A 15987-nucleotide genomic window follows, 5' to 3' on the forward strand; every position below is an offset into this window, starting at 1 on the left:
CTTTACAGATTTCAAATTTCGGCAAAAGTTTTCGACGGAAATATTTTCGTCATCAAAAAATTTTGACGGCAAAAATTTTTATCAAAATTCTTTCCAGATTTCAATTTTGGCGAAAGTTTTCGACAGAAACATTTTTGTCATCAAAAAAATTTGACGGCAAAAAATTTCGACGGCAAAAAAATTCATCAAAATTCTTTACAGATTTCAAATTTCGACAAAAAAAATTTCGTTAAATTTTTTGACAAAAAAAAATTTTCGTCGAAATTTTTAGCGAAACACATTACCATCGAAAATTTTCAACTAAATATTTTCATAAAGTTTTTTGATAAAAAATTTCCATCAAAATTTTCAACGAAACACATTTCTATAAAAAAAATTCGTAAATTTTTTTGACAAAAAAAACATTTTGGCTAAAAAAATATTCTGTCAAAATTCTTTAGAAAATCTAAATTTCGTCGAAAGTTTCAAATGAAACATTTCCCTCGAAATAATTTCCGTCAAAATTTTCGTCAGAAAACATTCCCATCGAAATTATGAACGAAAAACATTCCGTCAAATTTTTTGACAAAATTCTTTTTTCGTTTAAAACATTTGATGGAAGAAATCATTTTCGTCAAAATTGTTGACGGAAACTAAATTTCAATAGAAATTTTTTTTTTTGTAAAAATTTCGACGAAAAAATAATTTTGTGACGAAATTTTCGTCTTTTGCAACGTAAAAACTTCGACAAAATTTTGTGAGAAAATCAAGTCAAAAACAGGTCAGGTCAGAATTGACCCAGTTCAGAAACCAAGTCAGACCCACTTCAGAAACCAAGTCAGGTCAGATCCAAACTGGTTCCGAACTAGTTCAACAAAATCCAATCCAAGTCAGACCTGACTTGGATCAAATTAAAGCGGGTCAGGTCAAAATACCTGACCTATAAAAACCAAGTTGGATCGAGTCGGACAAAACCTGACCCACAGCCCTAACGATATCCTATCCCTTTAAAAAATAAATCTAAAAATTATTTGTGTAAACCGAATTCAAAAGAGACCCGTGCTGTACCTTGTAGTCTCGAATCACCGTCGAGCTTCACCGCACAAACAACAACTGCGAGCTGCCACAGTGATTAAACTGGTAAAATCGTTCAGAAAACTCTCTCTTAGTTTCTCTCTATTTTTCTCTCATTCAGAAGAATCTATAGACTATAGGTTTGCGCTGCTACTTAAGCAAGCTGTTTTCCCTAATTTCTGAGTTTCCGATTCATTTTTTTCTTCTTTTATTTTGGATAGTCCCGTGATTTATCGTGCATTTGTTGCTCTAGAAACAAGATGGGGTTTGAAACCCTTCTTCCTCAATCATTCACGCACAGCTCGCAGGTCTCTCTTTTTTTCTGAGCTGTGCTGTCAATCGAAGGATGCTTGTGGTGCAACGAAGGAAAGAAAGTTGCTTGCTTGTGATGCAATTTTTTTATTTAAATTTTTATTTTTTGTTTTCAATCTTTATTTAGGTTTTCCATTCACCGGTTGTTATTCATGTCTATGGTAATTTTGTTTTTTAATAAAATTTAGGGATGCGTTATTTCCCATTCGAAAATATGCATTTGAGTTTTTTTTGTTGTTGTTGTTGTATTCTTTGTATATATATTCTTATTAGTTGTTTTACGGCCAGGAGTAATTGTCCAGATTGGGCAAAAAGCGGGGGAAGAAGGAGAAACAAGAAAATGTTTTTTCACATAGTGTTGGAGCGAAATATGCAGTTGCATCCACGTTACTTTGGCCGTAATCTTCGTGATAATCTTGTTGCCAAGTTAATGAAAGATGTGGAAGGCACTTGCAGGTGATTCACCTTAAGATCCTTTCAGTATATTTCTTTTTCCTATAATGTGAGAGGTCATAAATGGTAATAAGAAAGCAAAATATGGATTTTTTAGTAATATATTATTAGAGAAGATGTGTTAAACAATTAAGGTTTTCTTTTGTTAGGTAACTTTAGTTTTAGTATGTAAACTTGCTAAGAGTTGAAACTCCCCATCCTGGCCCTCACGGACTTGAATCCCATCCATGGCCTCAGGCTCAAATAACAAAACTTGAATACTCTTAAGAGTTGAGAAATGAGAACCCCCATCCTGGCCCTCTTTCTGGTGGCTTTTCCTGATCTTTTGCCTCGAGTTATTTTGAACTAACTTTAACAAATATCTCAAATTTCCATATATATAAGAGGGTTTTTTTTTTTTTTTTTGACATGTTGAAACAGTAGTGGACATGTTCTTCCCAATCCCCGTTTAAATATGTTCATAATGATAGCTTTGTTCGTGTATTTGATTGGAACATTATTTAATTTAGATCGGAGAAAAGTATTTGTGTCTATAAGTGACTGGTTTGAACTTCGGTGAGATGTAATATTTGGATTTTCAACTATTTTGCAGTGGTCGACATGGATTTGTGGTGGCGGTTACTGGGATAGAAAACATTGGGAAAGGGTTAATACGTGATGGAACAGGGTTTGTAACATTTCCGGTTAAGTACCAATGTGTTGTCTTCAGACCGTTTAAGGGGGAGATCTTAGAAGCTGTTGTCACCATGGTGAACAAGGTTTGTACGATTCCTTTGTCTTTTGAGTAATCTAGCCATCTAACTCTAATGTGCGAAGATAGTGGTTTATAATTGTTGAGTTCTGTCTGTACAGATGGGATTTTTCGCTGAAGCTGGACCTGTCCAAATCTTTGTTTCAAACCATGTAAGGTTTTTTTTTATCTTTTATAACCTTTGGGAAATGATCTCTATCATCCACATGTTATACCTAATAGGTTGTTCTTATTGTTCTTTATTTGAACATAAAATTATGCTTACCGTTTATGGTTTTGTCATTAGAATGCCATGCAAGTTTTTGGCTATGTCAATATGATAGACTCTAACTATTTTAAGGCACAAATAATGGAAGGAAACAGGAACCAAATAAATAACATTTACTCGTATTGTTTGTATTATTGCATATTGTAGTGTATTAGATACTCGTACCGTGCAAAATAAGTTTTTATTATGCCTATCTATTTTCAATTTCATGAGAATAACTGTCTTGATAATGTGAGGATCTTGACCATTAAATGAATTAATTACCAAACCAGAATTTTGTGTTAATGGACTTTCATAACCAGTTGACCTTTCTGTGTTTGGGGCTAGAATAAAGATGATTTTGCAAATTGGTGATTAGCTCAAATAAAAAATGAAATCAGTGCATGAAACCAGTTATCTAAATCACACAAACTATTCCTCGTATTATTTTTTCTAAAGACGACTTCCTGTGAGAGTTTTGGTGTTGATCTAAACTGAAGCTGAATTCCTCCTCTAATTCTCTGCCAGTTGGGGAATTTTTTTTTTTTATTTTCTATCAAAAGGTAGAAAGATGTAGGAGTGAAAAGGAAAAACGATATAACCTATCTAAAATACTTGTTTCATATTGCAATATTTGAATGTTGTCCAAACTTCTCACTGACGAGTAGGATTAGTATTTTACTCTAGATAATGGATGGTAGGGCGAGAGAATTGATTTCTTGTTTTGTCTTTTTGACTATGTACTCTATTTCATCTCGAAAGGAACTCCTCTGTTTTAGAATGCTGTATGAGATTTGTTTTGATTCATCCTTGCTTAGTAATCAAAAAGGCTAATTTGCAAGCTTTAAATTGTGATGTGAGTTTAAACTCGCCTAGATATTTTTTGTTTTACGTGTTCATTTTATTCTTTTTTTTAGAGCGAACTAATTATTTATATTGTGATGACTGATGCCATGCAAACCATCTAAAATTCTAAATCACAATGGAATGTCTTTATTTTACCATCAGACATCTGCAATGAAGTTCAGAATTGCCAAACATTATTATCCACTTTTTTAAAAAAATAGTTTAATATAGTTTTATGTCATCACTTTGTGACTAGAAAAGCTTCAACTCGTACCTTGTAATATATTTTTGTCTATTAATTTTTTTTTTCCCTTCTTAGTTGATTCCGGATGATATGGAGTTCCAGTCTGGAGACATGCCAAATTACACTACTTCAGATGGATCCGTATGTATCATTTATAACTTCTCATTAAAAAAGAAGAGAGCAAATTGTTTTGTTTTTTGTTTATTATCATGTTCTTTTATGTCTTTGACTCTGGTATTAATCAATTGGTCTTTTGCAGGTTAAGATTCAAAAAGATAGTGAAGTGAGACTAAAGATAATTGGGACTCGAGTGGATGCTACTGAAATTGTATGCCCGTATATATTAATCTTTTACTTCCTTTTATGAATGCTGTTAAGCTCCAGCAGCTTTATGCTAAATTCTGCTTTGAGAAATTCAAATTAATAGGATATCAAAGCTTTTAATTGCAGATATAGTTTTTTTTCTCTGCAGATCTCTTTACTGTTACAAGTTCCTCAAAAGAGCCTTTATGCTAATTTTAATGTTTAACTCTTGCGAAAATCTCTGGCTTAGCAGTAATTATTTGTGCATATCATAAAAGTGGTGATAATTTTATATCTCTAAAATGCTAGTTTATGCTTCGTTTGCTGGCAATTTGCTACTGTCTGGATAACTCTGCTGTTATTATTTGAACTTAACCTATTTCAAAAGTTATCAACATGGAATGTGAAAGTTACTACCAAGCAAAGTAGTATTAAGCTACTAGCTACCATGAGGGAGCTGTAAAATTTACCGTACTTTAGTGGTATGCAGGAATTGTTAATTCCCCATGCTGCAGTTCTACTTTATTAGTAATGATGTAGAGCACACACTTGAACGTTGTGAGTAAATTATGATAAGAAATTCTCCAGCTACTGTATGGACTGAAAATGATTATATTTTGACCACCTTGTTAAGGTTACATGTTCTGACTATATTGTTCCTACCGTGATGATCTTGTATGCCATGTGTGAAGATGTCTTAAAGAACTCCCATTGGCCTTGTAACCTTGTGGCAGTTTTTGCAAGCATATGGTACTGGGTTTTATTCTATTCCTAATGATTTTTAATGCTCATGAACATGCTAAGCATATGTTTTCCCTACGCCTCACCTAGTCCTACATATGAACTCATTGATGCCACTCTTCAGTTTTTAAAATGAGCTGTACAGAGCCATTAAATTTTTTTTTGCCTTTGGATATGGAACATTTGTCTGCTTTTTGTTTCCAATGTTTTCAAGAAATTATTTATCTAATATCATGCATTACCCTTTTTCTTTTCTTTCTTTGCAGTTCTGCATAGGTACCATAAAAGATGATTTCTTGGGTGTAATCAACGACCCTGCAACAGCTTAAATGCACCTTTCTGTACCCTTCTGTCGTATATAGTTTGCACTTTGCATGGCCTGGATTGTTACGCCTGAATTCTTTCAGACATCATGTTGATGTAACTATTGCTGGAAGTACCGAGTCGGCAATGAGTTTACTTGGTTGCTGTATCAAATTCTCTTACTAATTCACTTATGTTTTTGTCTTCTGGATGTATATTAATTAAATAGTACTGGGCTCAGTGTTGCATCAGCCAACTTTGTATTGCACCCAAAATTAAGTCATAAAAATGAAGAGAACTAGAGGGAACAAAACAAGAAGATCGATTTTAAAAGGATTCGAGAAAGGTGTAGGTTGTTATTGCGTTTCTTTTCCATTCTCTTGGTATCATACAACCGTTTGCAACTGAGAAAATGAAATTTTACTACTGAGAGAAAATAGTTGGGCCAAAAAAAGATAGAAATTAAGAAAGTAGTTGATACAGTCATCGAAATGAGAATAGTAGAAGAAGATACTTTTCTTGCAACATGAGAAGTTTTTTTTCCATCATACTAACTTGAATCAATTTTCGTAAGGGTTATATAAGAATAATTTTGCAGAAAGAAAAAGACATTTTTTCGCAAACACAGTGAAACGTGGGATCTATTAGTTTTGTACTTCTCTCTTCTGATTTCACTCTTCATTACTGTATGTTCAGGAAAAAAAAAATTCCCCTAACATGAGGGATAAAGGAGTGTCTTTATAACTCTCCTATTGGATATAGAGTATGGAAACTACAATAAAGACCATTTCGAGCAACCTAAAAAATAAAAGCAATTGGATTCTATTTTAGACGGGAGTCATAGGTCACAATAGTAATATATATGGGAATGAATATTTAAAATTTCATGATTTAGTCATGAAATTTTTGTCTATTTTTTTTTTCATTAATGATAATTGGATTCTATTTATTTATTGTATGTAAAAAGAGAAAAACACAAATTTCACATGATAAAAATTTGACACGAGAGAATTCACTCCTTATATATATTGTCATGCATTGCATTCGTAGAATTTATTTATTTATTTTTTGGGAGAGGGGGGATGAGGTCTGGCATTGCACTCTTTAGCGTAAAAAACTGGTAACAAAAGTCATTAATTTGAAATCATTCATCATGAGAATACAATTATTGAAACCATACATTCACGTAAAGTGCTCATCAAGTTGAGAATCATCAAACTTGAAAGTAAAAATCCGCGAGATGCAGATCACGCTTCTGCAAAGTTTAAGGACTAGGCTAGTCTTCATCTTCTTCGAAGTCAGAAAATTCCGAAGCATTGCCATCAGACTGATTGTCACTCTCGGATTCACTCAGTATATATATTGCTTTCGTACGATTGGCCCTCTGAGGTCTAGCCCTTGCTGCTGCAGCTGGTGGTGCAGTATCAACCACCTCAGCGCTACCAGAGTTAGAAGCAGAACCCGACAAGTCTTCACTTGCAGATTCATCTTTAAAGTCAGTAACCCTGCCCAGCACAGAACCACTTTTCTTGTTAAATGGAGACTCCCTCATCTTCCTCACTTTCTTCTCTGGTGATATCCCTGTACCTTCAGCTACCTGCAACATATCAGTTATAAGCTTTTGACCCAATGTCTGAGATTGCTTGCTGCCTACATTTCTCTTTCTGGTGGCTGCAGGTTGCTTCTTTGCATTTTGAGCTGCGGGCTTTCTCCCTCCCTTCTTTTTCCCTGCTTCTGGGGCAGCCTCCTGCTGTAGTAGTTCGAAGTCATCGTCATCGTCATCGTCATCATTATCACTATCGGATACGTCAAACACTAGAGTACTTGACGACTTCTTCTTTGCACCACCCCTTCTGTTATTCTCCTTCTTCCCAGCAGGCACAGGGGGCTCTTCCATGGCTGTGGAAACAAATGTAACTTAAGTACTAGCATACGTATTATATATGGAATTGGAAGATTCAGAACCCATTTAACTAGTGTAGCCCAGAGACATTTACCTGCGGACTGATCACTAGATGCTCCGAAGTTATATGCAGCCAGGCGTTCTTGAAGAGAGAGAATTTCATCATCAGCAACCTGATAATAGGTATGTGACAGTGTAAGTGCCCCACAGTATTTGCAGAAAACATCTAATACAGGAAAATTGGGCAATTGGCATACCTCAGTTTTCTTAGAACTTGATCTGCCTTTCGGTTTAGTGACATCAGCAACTTTATCTGATCATGCAAGTAGAGAGAGTTCATACTCGTATCGATATTAAAAATCTAAAGATAACATATAATAGATACGAATCATGTCATAATAATCGTAACAATTCAGGCTTACCGATTTCCATTGAAGAATTATCATTATCCTGCTCAACGTTTTTGGCCTTCTTGGTATTCTTTCGTGGTTGTGGCGGCTTCTTGGTTGCTTTAGTATTGAATGACTTTTTGTTTGCTTGACATGATCTCTTTCGTTCTTCCTCTGCCTCCATGCTATCTAGTTCCTGAAATCCGCAATAAATAATAATTTATGAGATAAATAAATTCATCACTTCAATATAACTGAAAATTGAGATTAACTAATTGTCTCCTACATCAAGTTTCTTCTCAAGCTCATCTAGATCCTTCAACCACATGGACTTCGATGGTGTTTCCTTCAAAATCTCAAACTCCTTTGCCTTTTCATCCTTTTCAGCTAGCAGCTTCTGAACACTTTCGAGGGTCAATGTTCCAATAGGCAAGGATAACAGGTATTCATAGTCACCTCGTCTTGCCCCTTCAACATTGACAGGCTCAGAGCCAGTTTCCTGCTCTCTAGTATTGTCGTCTTCCTGCTCTTCATCAGTTGCCCCAGCAACTTGCGGTTCCACAGATTTACCTTTCCTTGGCATGGGAGTGAAACCTTTCTGCTGCAGCTCCGTCAACAAATCAGCTTTTCTACGGTTGCTGACGATAATTTCACCATTCACAACCCCCAATATAAACCTAACTTTGTTGTCCAACACCAACAAAAGTCGTTCAAGATTGTCCAGTAGATGTTTCTGAATGCATAACAAATTTGCGTTATAGTTCTTACAAATAGGTGCAGAATACAAGACCTATTACCCATTGACACAACAATAACTCACCTTTCTTCTCTCATAATAATCCAGCCGAAGTGGAAAGAACTCTTCGAGAACTGCATCAGAAGTGACATAAAACAGTGAGTGTAAAAAGTAACATGATATTATTCAAAACAACTCCACATGATGAAGGTTATACTTTGTTCAGGATTTTCATATTTCTTAATTTTCCCCTCTGCATCAAAAAGATGCATGTTGCTTGTGCTAATTGTGCTAGTCAATTTGAATTTCTTCAGCAGTCCCTCTTGTCTGACCATCGCTAATTTCTCCAGCTTCAACCTGACTTCTATGTCTACGGTTGCGTCATCTCCATTCTGCCTAAAATCCTGCATAAAGAAACGAATTCACATGAAAAAAATGGCACTAGTTAACTTATTGTGCATATATGGTGATGAAATATTTAAGTAAGCTTACCTCAATGAGAGGATCCTTGGCATTAGGTGTCCCATCGGTTAAAGATTCAAGGAACTGCTTATAATCTTGAGTCCACTTACGGATAGGCAACTCTGTGATTCTGAAAGTTTGCTCATCCATATCCACTATTGTACCATTGACTATATACCCACCTTCCTTGGCGCTTTTCTCAATGGTTCCTTTGTATCCTCTATACCATGGATCCATGGGCATCATTGTCTCATCATTCAACAAACGCCTAACATTGGCAATAATATCCCTTGGATTATAATTGGGAATGTAAGAACTCCATCCCGTACCAATTCCCTCACTACCATTAACAAGAACCAAAGGTATAACTGGTATGTACCTGTAGGGCCAGACAAAAGGGAATTTGAATATGTTCTACGTATTAGGAGTTCCTTAGCCCTTACTAATCATAAACTAAAGAGTCCTTTAAAAACAGAAGAAAACAAAATACCAGTTCGGTTCAATTGACTTCCCATCCTCATTCAAGTATTCAAGGAGTTTGTCATCATCATCATGGAAGAGGCAACGAGTAATAGTATTCAGTTCAGTGTAGATGTATCTAGCACTTGCATGATCTTTACCTCCCTGAAAGAGCAAATTCCATAGTAAATACAATATTTTAGGTAAAAGAAACATGGAGAATATTTTAACAAAGGTAAGATAACGAAGGACATAACAGCTTCATCTCACCAAGTTACGAGTACCAAATTGACCGTTTGGTTTGAGAAGATTGATGTTGTTGCTACCCACAAAATCCTGTGCCATTCCAATAATTGTGCTAGCTAAACTTTGCTCACCATGGTGGTAAGCGGAGTGCTCTGACACATAACCAATAAATTGTCCTACTTTAATTTCTTTGAACAACTTTTTCTTAAACGAGCAGAAAAGAATCTTCCTTTGACCAGGCTTGAGGCCATCAACCATTGAGGGAATAGACCTTTGAAGATCCGCCCTGGAGAACAATATAAGCTCTTTGTTAACAAAGTCCCTGTAGTTTATACGTTTGGCCATATGATCACGAAAAGTGCCGGGCTGCATTAACAGAGGTAGACTTTTATTAGCAAATCCTCCCTAGAATAAGGATCTATCAATAAAATGCACAATATTTTCTGATTGGTAACACTTCACACCTCAAAATTACGAATCCAGGTCTTCCTATCTTCAGCTTTTTTCTTACTGAATGCCATTTCAATTGCATTTCCATCCTGGTCATCTTCCCAAACGAAGTCTTTCTGGTGTTTGTCAAGATCTCCAAAGTACTCTCTCCCTTCCTGAGGGGTACTTGTACCCAATCCCTAGAAAGGCCAGAAACAAAATAAGAAAATACAAAAGCAAAAAACTGAAAGCAAAGGATGGATTATAAACCTACTATGGAGATTATCCATGCTTACGACAACAAACCTTATAATACTTTATCTTCCAACCATTTGCATTATTCCCCAAGCTTTCTCTCCATGATAGATACTCGGGCATGGAATAAAATGATAATTTTGTCCCGTTTGAATGAAAAGCCTGCAAAGACAGAAACAAATGTATGACATCAGAGAAGGAAGTTCGATAAAATAGTATGTACTGCTCAATGTTATTTTTATCATTAACAACATTAACCATACTTACCCTAATTATGGGAGTGGTAAATTCAACCATGAAAGATGGAACTTGTAGCAGTGATGGCCAGAACGAGTGAATGAAGTTTATCAGTAACCCTTTGATGTGGGACCCATCATAATCCTAAACCAGACATAAAATTAAGCCATTATAATATCAGTGGTTAAGAAAACCATACTACCTGCTCGTGACTTAAAAAGATTCTCTTGAAACAGAAGACAAAAGTCAACCCAAGTCTAAACTATGATCTTTGGTAACTCACCTGATCAGCCATAATCATCAAATGACCATATCTCAAAGACTTTACGTTTGTGTACTCTTTGTTTTGCTGCAGTCCAAGAATCTTTTTTATATTCTGAATTTCTTCATTCTCCATTATCTGTTTACTGCTGGCTTCCCGCACATTGAGCAATTTGCCTCTCAATGGAAATACACCATAATGGTCTCGACCCACAACCGAGAGACCAGCCATCTTCATATAAAATAAATTATGTCACAAATCTAGAACATAACTTCGCTTGAGAATGAAAAAGAAAAGAAAAAAGAAATTAAACAGTAGCAGAAGTAGCCACGAGTATAAAGAAGAAAAATTGTGCTGAATTAGATGTTGACGTGACAATCTTTACGTTTTGAGGTTTAAAACTGACTTCAAACTGTACTACTTAGAAAAGATTTTGTACAAAAGTTCTTTCAAAGCAGAAATTATTTGTAAATGGTGGTGGGCATGACTTCTAATGACGATTTCGGTTATTAACTTAAAACAATTTTGCGAGGCCAGGTGTGTCATTATATCCAGCTAATGTCATTTGGAATTATGAAGCTATTTCCTGGTGCTGGCTAGTACTGGGAAGTAATAGTGTAAAGGCTTGCATGAGCAAAAGTAATGTCGTTACATGCTTTCAACCTTAAAATGGAGTTTAAATGTGATGTGTTACAACATTTTTTTAAACACTTTTTATAATTGATTAGAAAATTTATTTCCTAAATTAGTGGTAGAACCAAGTGTGTATGATAATTTTTCTGTTTTTTGTTAATGACTAGGGATGTAGGAATATAAAAAAATGGACACCAAATATTGAAATCTAATTCTATTGGTATAGATGACAACTTACAGCAAGGGCCTTAGCAGAATCTCCCTCTGTCAATATCAAGGTACACTTCTCAGAGTTCCTTCCTCCAGCATCATTGGCATCCTCTAGCTTTACTATCCCACGAATTCTCTGAGTCTTTGTTCCATCAGTTTTCTTCAGATCTTTGCTTTGCTTAAAATCAGCCCATGATAGGAGGGTGTCCACTATTCCAGAATTTGCAACTGCAAAGGTTTGCAACGTGTGAGTGTAAAGCACCATTTCTTGTCCCCTGATTATATTATAACTAAAAAAATGATATAGCACGACGAACCATCCTTCAGCATTGATTCTGGAATATCACATTTCGATCCAAAACTAGCCTGTCTAGTCGTGAGAGTTTCTTTAGTTTGGGAATCAAAAGCAGGGTTGTCAATAAGAGCATTGACAAAAACCCATAAATGATTCTTCACATTGTGAGCTTTGACATTGGCATCCTTTTTCTTCTTATTTACTTTATTCATCACAAAGCTTGTAATCTGATTGGTGATATAATCAACATGAGTCCCACCCTTGATTGTAGCAATGGAATTAACAAAGCTGACCTGGTAAAAACAAATAAAGGGTGTGTAAGACCAAAAAAAATAGCAATGAACTTCCGAGTTACTTTGCTTAAAGAAGCTCACTAGTTACCTGTTGAAACTGCCCATCACTTAGACTCACGCAAATCTCCCACCTATCACCTACTTTTGCATGAATCCTAATTACAATAACCAAATCAAGTTAGCATACCAATAATGGGAATAAAAAAATCCAGTGGCTCCTCAAACAATATTCTGTGGAGTCATACCTTGGAAGGGGCACTGGTCTAGATTTCTCAGCAGATTTGAGGTATAGGTCGGCATAGTCACGAAACGATTTCATACGAATGAGGCGCCCATTGAGTTCAACCTTCACAGTCTTTCCAAGGCACCCGGCCATGTCCACCACACGCTTTTTCATCAAAGCAACAACGTCTTCTTCAAGATAGCTCATCTTGAACTTTTCCAAGTCAGGCTTGAAGGTCACCTTGGTCCAGTTCTCACCATCTTTGCATTTTGTTATCACCGGCTCAGACTTCTTCCCCATATTGTTGGAGAACACCTTTCAACCACAACCAATCAGCAAAACCCATTAAAAAAAAACAACTACTATCAGCTTCATAAATGGCCAACAAAACTCTACAGTTAAATCCCGCATCAAAAAGACGATTATCAATCAAACAAACCCAAAATTGAGTCCATTACCCAAAAAATAAAATATAAAAACCCTAGCTGGGTCCTAAATTGACCACAAATTTACCCCAATTCAAGTAAAACTAAAACAGGATTCAGTTTAGGACTAGCTAACAATTACAGTAGCTAGAACCGTTCAACGAATGTCAGATCCAGGCACTACACAGCTTAACAAACAAACTGAGGAAAAAAAATTACCGGAAATCGAAAGACTGCAATAAGAAATACTGTTCACATTATTCGGCGATGAATAACACAAATTGAGCATATATCAACCACAAAAAAACTAAAACATTTATATATAAAAAGAAAATTGTTCACAATCTAAAAATGAATCAGTGAACAAAACCGAATACCTGTTTATACTTCTTCTGGCGCCTTCCATCAGCGGTCTCAATAACGAACTCGGTGGAGAAGATATTGGTGAGCTTAGCGCCATAACCGTTACGGCCTCCGGTGGTCTTCCTCTCATTGTCATCGTAGTTGCTGCTAGTCAACAAGTGTCCAAAGATCAATTCAGGAACATACACCTTCTCCTCCTGGTGGATCTCCACTGGAACGCCGTCACCGTTATTAAACACGCTAACGGCGTTCTGCTCGGCGTCGATCGTGACTTTCAGTGAGTCCATGGACGGATCCCGCTGCTTGTTATCGGCGGCGTTCACGAGAATCTCGTCGAAGATCTTGTAGAGTCCGGGGACGTAAGTAACAGCGCGATGGACCATCTCATCGTTCTCGTAAACCCACAGGTTCTGCGTATGTTTCTCTATGGAACCTACGTAGGTGTCCGGGCGCAGCAAGATGTGCTCCAGCTGCGACTTTTTCTGGTACACTTCCTCTATGGTCTTCGCCGCCGCGATGTTCGCGGCGGTGCTGCTTTGCAAGGGACGCTTCGCCATCGTTTCCATGGCTGGTGGTGTGTGAAGAGATCAAGATTCAAGAAGAGGTGTGTGTAGGTGGAGAAGGTGTTGTTTTAATTGAAGTAGAAAAGGGGCATAGACCTAACGGTCGTTTGGAGTGTTTAAAATTTGGGGGTTTGAGCGGGAAATTTGAAATTTGAAATGAATGGTGGGGATTTCGTTTTGTGGCATCAAACGGATGTGGTTGGTTTGCCTTGGTTTTTGAGAAGGACCGAGGAAGCATGCACGTGCTGTCAAGGTATTCACCAATTTGGATTATAATTTATTTTATTTTATTTTAGATGTTTGGAGAAATCTAATTGCAAACAAAAAAAAAATCAGAATTCAATTTGGGGGGCGACTTCTAAATACGAAATGAAAATAGATCATTTTTGGAAAATAATGGGGAAATGGAGACATTTAGGAAATTAAAAAAAAAATTCAGCAAAAAAAAAAAACGTTAACTTTTTCTTGATGAAAGGTTTGTAACCGTGTAAGTGAAAAATCTATAATTACTATTAACAAACATTGAAAATCTTCAACACAAATATTAACATAACTTGTGATATAAAATTAAATTTGACTTTCATGTCTATAGTTAGAAATAGTGCATTGGTCATTAAACTGTTTTAATTGTGGGCATGCATAAACCATAATTGGGTATTCCCATACCATTCAAAATACAACACCATAAGTTCATGGGCAACATTTTCATATACAAACAAACACATCAGTATTAGCATCAATGAATAATCCTAGCGTAGAAACACAAGCATTGCAAATTGTAATATACTTAGTTTTGTTTATGAATTTTAACTCTAACTAGTGGCTTTGAATAGAAGAGTTGGGGAGTTAACCTTTCACTAATTTCAATAATTTTAGAGTTTATTCGTAGTCATTTTTTTCTTTTGTAAGGTGTGACTATGGTGTTTGAAAAAATTCCAATCCCATTATTACATGTCATTGAAGTTTCTCCTTTTAATTGTAAAGATATTTATTAAAATGTAATAACCAAATTATATATTCCAAAATTCAAATAATAATGTGCAAAATACGGAGGAAAAAACAATTATTACATTAGGAGAGACTGTTTTGAAGTAGATTATATTCATTAAGGCTGTAAACGCAAAGGCCACGATATTTTTACAAACAAACATACGCATGTCTAAAATTTCACAATTGTATTAAACAGACTATTGATTTTGAAAAAAGAGCACCTATTATGGAGACTTGTCGAGTGGGCGAAGGCTCTGAACCTGTGCGAGAAGAAGAAGACTTGTTGGAACGAAGCGTTAAAAAGCCTAAGGATGTTGGCTTTGAAGACGCTACCATGGAAGGGGCTAACCTTGTAATAAGGGTTCAAGAGCCAAGCGCTGGATTGACCTCTGAAGGGAAACCACCGCAACCCAGGAGTATTCTTGATGGAGAAGGCAAGAGGGTAGTGTCTTACAAAGACATGGTGCTCCAACTCAATGGAGGAGATGATGACATTCATAGTGACGAGGAAGATTGGAGGGACACTCAAAGGAGAGAAGAGGAAGAAGATGGTATGATGGAGGAAGAAGTCACTGTAGTTCAAGCTAACCCCCTCTGCCCTGTTTATCATATATCCAAGAAACAACACAAAGAAGATTGTAAAAGATGGGAAAAAGCTCTCATCGTTAAACTTTTAGGGAGACGGATTAGCAACCGCTACCTAATGACAAGACTGAACAAAATGTGGGCTCTAAGAGGTGGTACAGAAGTCATTGACCTGGACAACGGCTACATCCTAATAAATTTTCAGGAAGAGAAGGATTATCTCCATGTATTACAAGAAGGCCCATGGGTGGTGGTGGGTCACTATGTTGTTGTGCAGAGATGGAGACCAATGTTTGACCCATATGATAAACAAGTTAAACGGCTAGCAGTTTGGGTGCGCATACCTGGGCTTCCGCTTGAGGTATACACTGCTCAACACCTATGGAGAATAGGTAATCTTCTTGGAAAGACGCTTAAGGTGGATAGGAATTCGTTGAGGAAGTATGATGGAGGAACAGGTGAGTATGCAGAGCACACGGAAAAAGGCAAGTTTGCCCGCATTTGCATAGAAGTAGACTTAAGGAAATCTTTTATTCCAACGTTTGAGGTTCTGGGCAGAACATTCCAAGTGGCGTATGAAGGTCTTCAATTAGTTTGCTTCAAGTGTGGCTGTTATGGCCACAGGCAAGAGTCGTGTATTGGGAATTCCCCTATTCCAACGAACCTATCCCCGGTAGGCACTAGTATCCAGAGGAAGGAGAAGAGTCCCATGGAAAAAATCCCATCTAGGGATAACAAGGATGACGCGTTTGGCGAATGGATGCTGGTCCAGAAGC

The 15987-nt window shown here is 36.5% G+C and overlaps 2 protein-coding genes across 2 annotated transcripts; one reads left to right on the forward strand and one right to left on the reverse strand.

Moving 5' to 3' along the window:
• Positions 1-1023: 1023 nt before the first annotated feature.
• LOC133300177 (DNA-directed RNA polymerase II subunit RPB7) lies at positions 1024-5553 on the forward strand. Its single transcript, XM_061499688.1, has 7 exons — positions 1024-1119; positions 1654-1821; positions 2411-2576; positions 2671-2721; positions 3982-4047; positions 4166-4234; positions 5217-5553. Exons 2-7 carry the CDS (start codon positions 1706-1708, stop codon positions 5277-5279), a joined length of 531 nt encoding a protein of 176 aa, XP_061355672.1. The 5' UTR covers positions 1024-1119; positions 1654-1705; the 3' UTR covers positions 5280-5553.
• Positions 5554-6529: 976 nt separating this feature from the next.
• LOC133300180 (DNA topoisomerase 2-like) lies at positions 6530-13639 on the reverse strand. Its single transcript, XM_061499691.1, has 19 exons — positions 13088-13639; positions 12308-12600; positions 12151-12217; positions 11792-12062; positions 11503-11702; positions 10653-10862; positions 10400-10513; positions 10184-10294; positions 9913-10077; positions 9473-9814; positions 9234-9367; positions 8774-9122; positions 8499-8685; positions 8366-8415; positions 7832-8278; positions 7579-7741; positions 7414-7469; positions 7251-7329; positions 6530-7152 (listed from the first exon to the last, which is right to left on the reverse strand). The coding sequence occupies exons 1-19, from the start codon at positions 13637-13639 to the stop codon at positions 6530-6532; spliced, it is 4413 nt and encodes a 1470-aa protein (XP_061355675.1).
• Between the last annotated feature and the right edge of the window lie 2348 nt (positions 13640-15987).

The sequence above is a fragment of the Gastrolobium bilobum genome, unplaced genomic scaffold (genome assembly GCF_033153095.1).
Source record: "Gastrolobium bilobum isolate Gb01-03AN ecotype WA unplaced genomic scaffold, APGP_CSIRO_Gbil_v1 utg2146, whole genome shotgun sequence".
In the NCBI taxonomy this organism is placed as follows: domain Eukaryota; kingdom Viridiplantae; phylum Streptophyta; class Magnoliopsida; order Fabales; family Fabaceae; genus Gastrolobium; species Gastrolobium bilobum.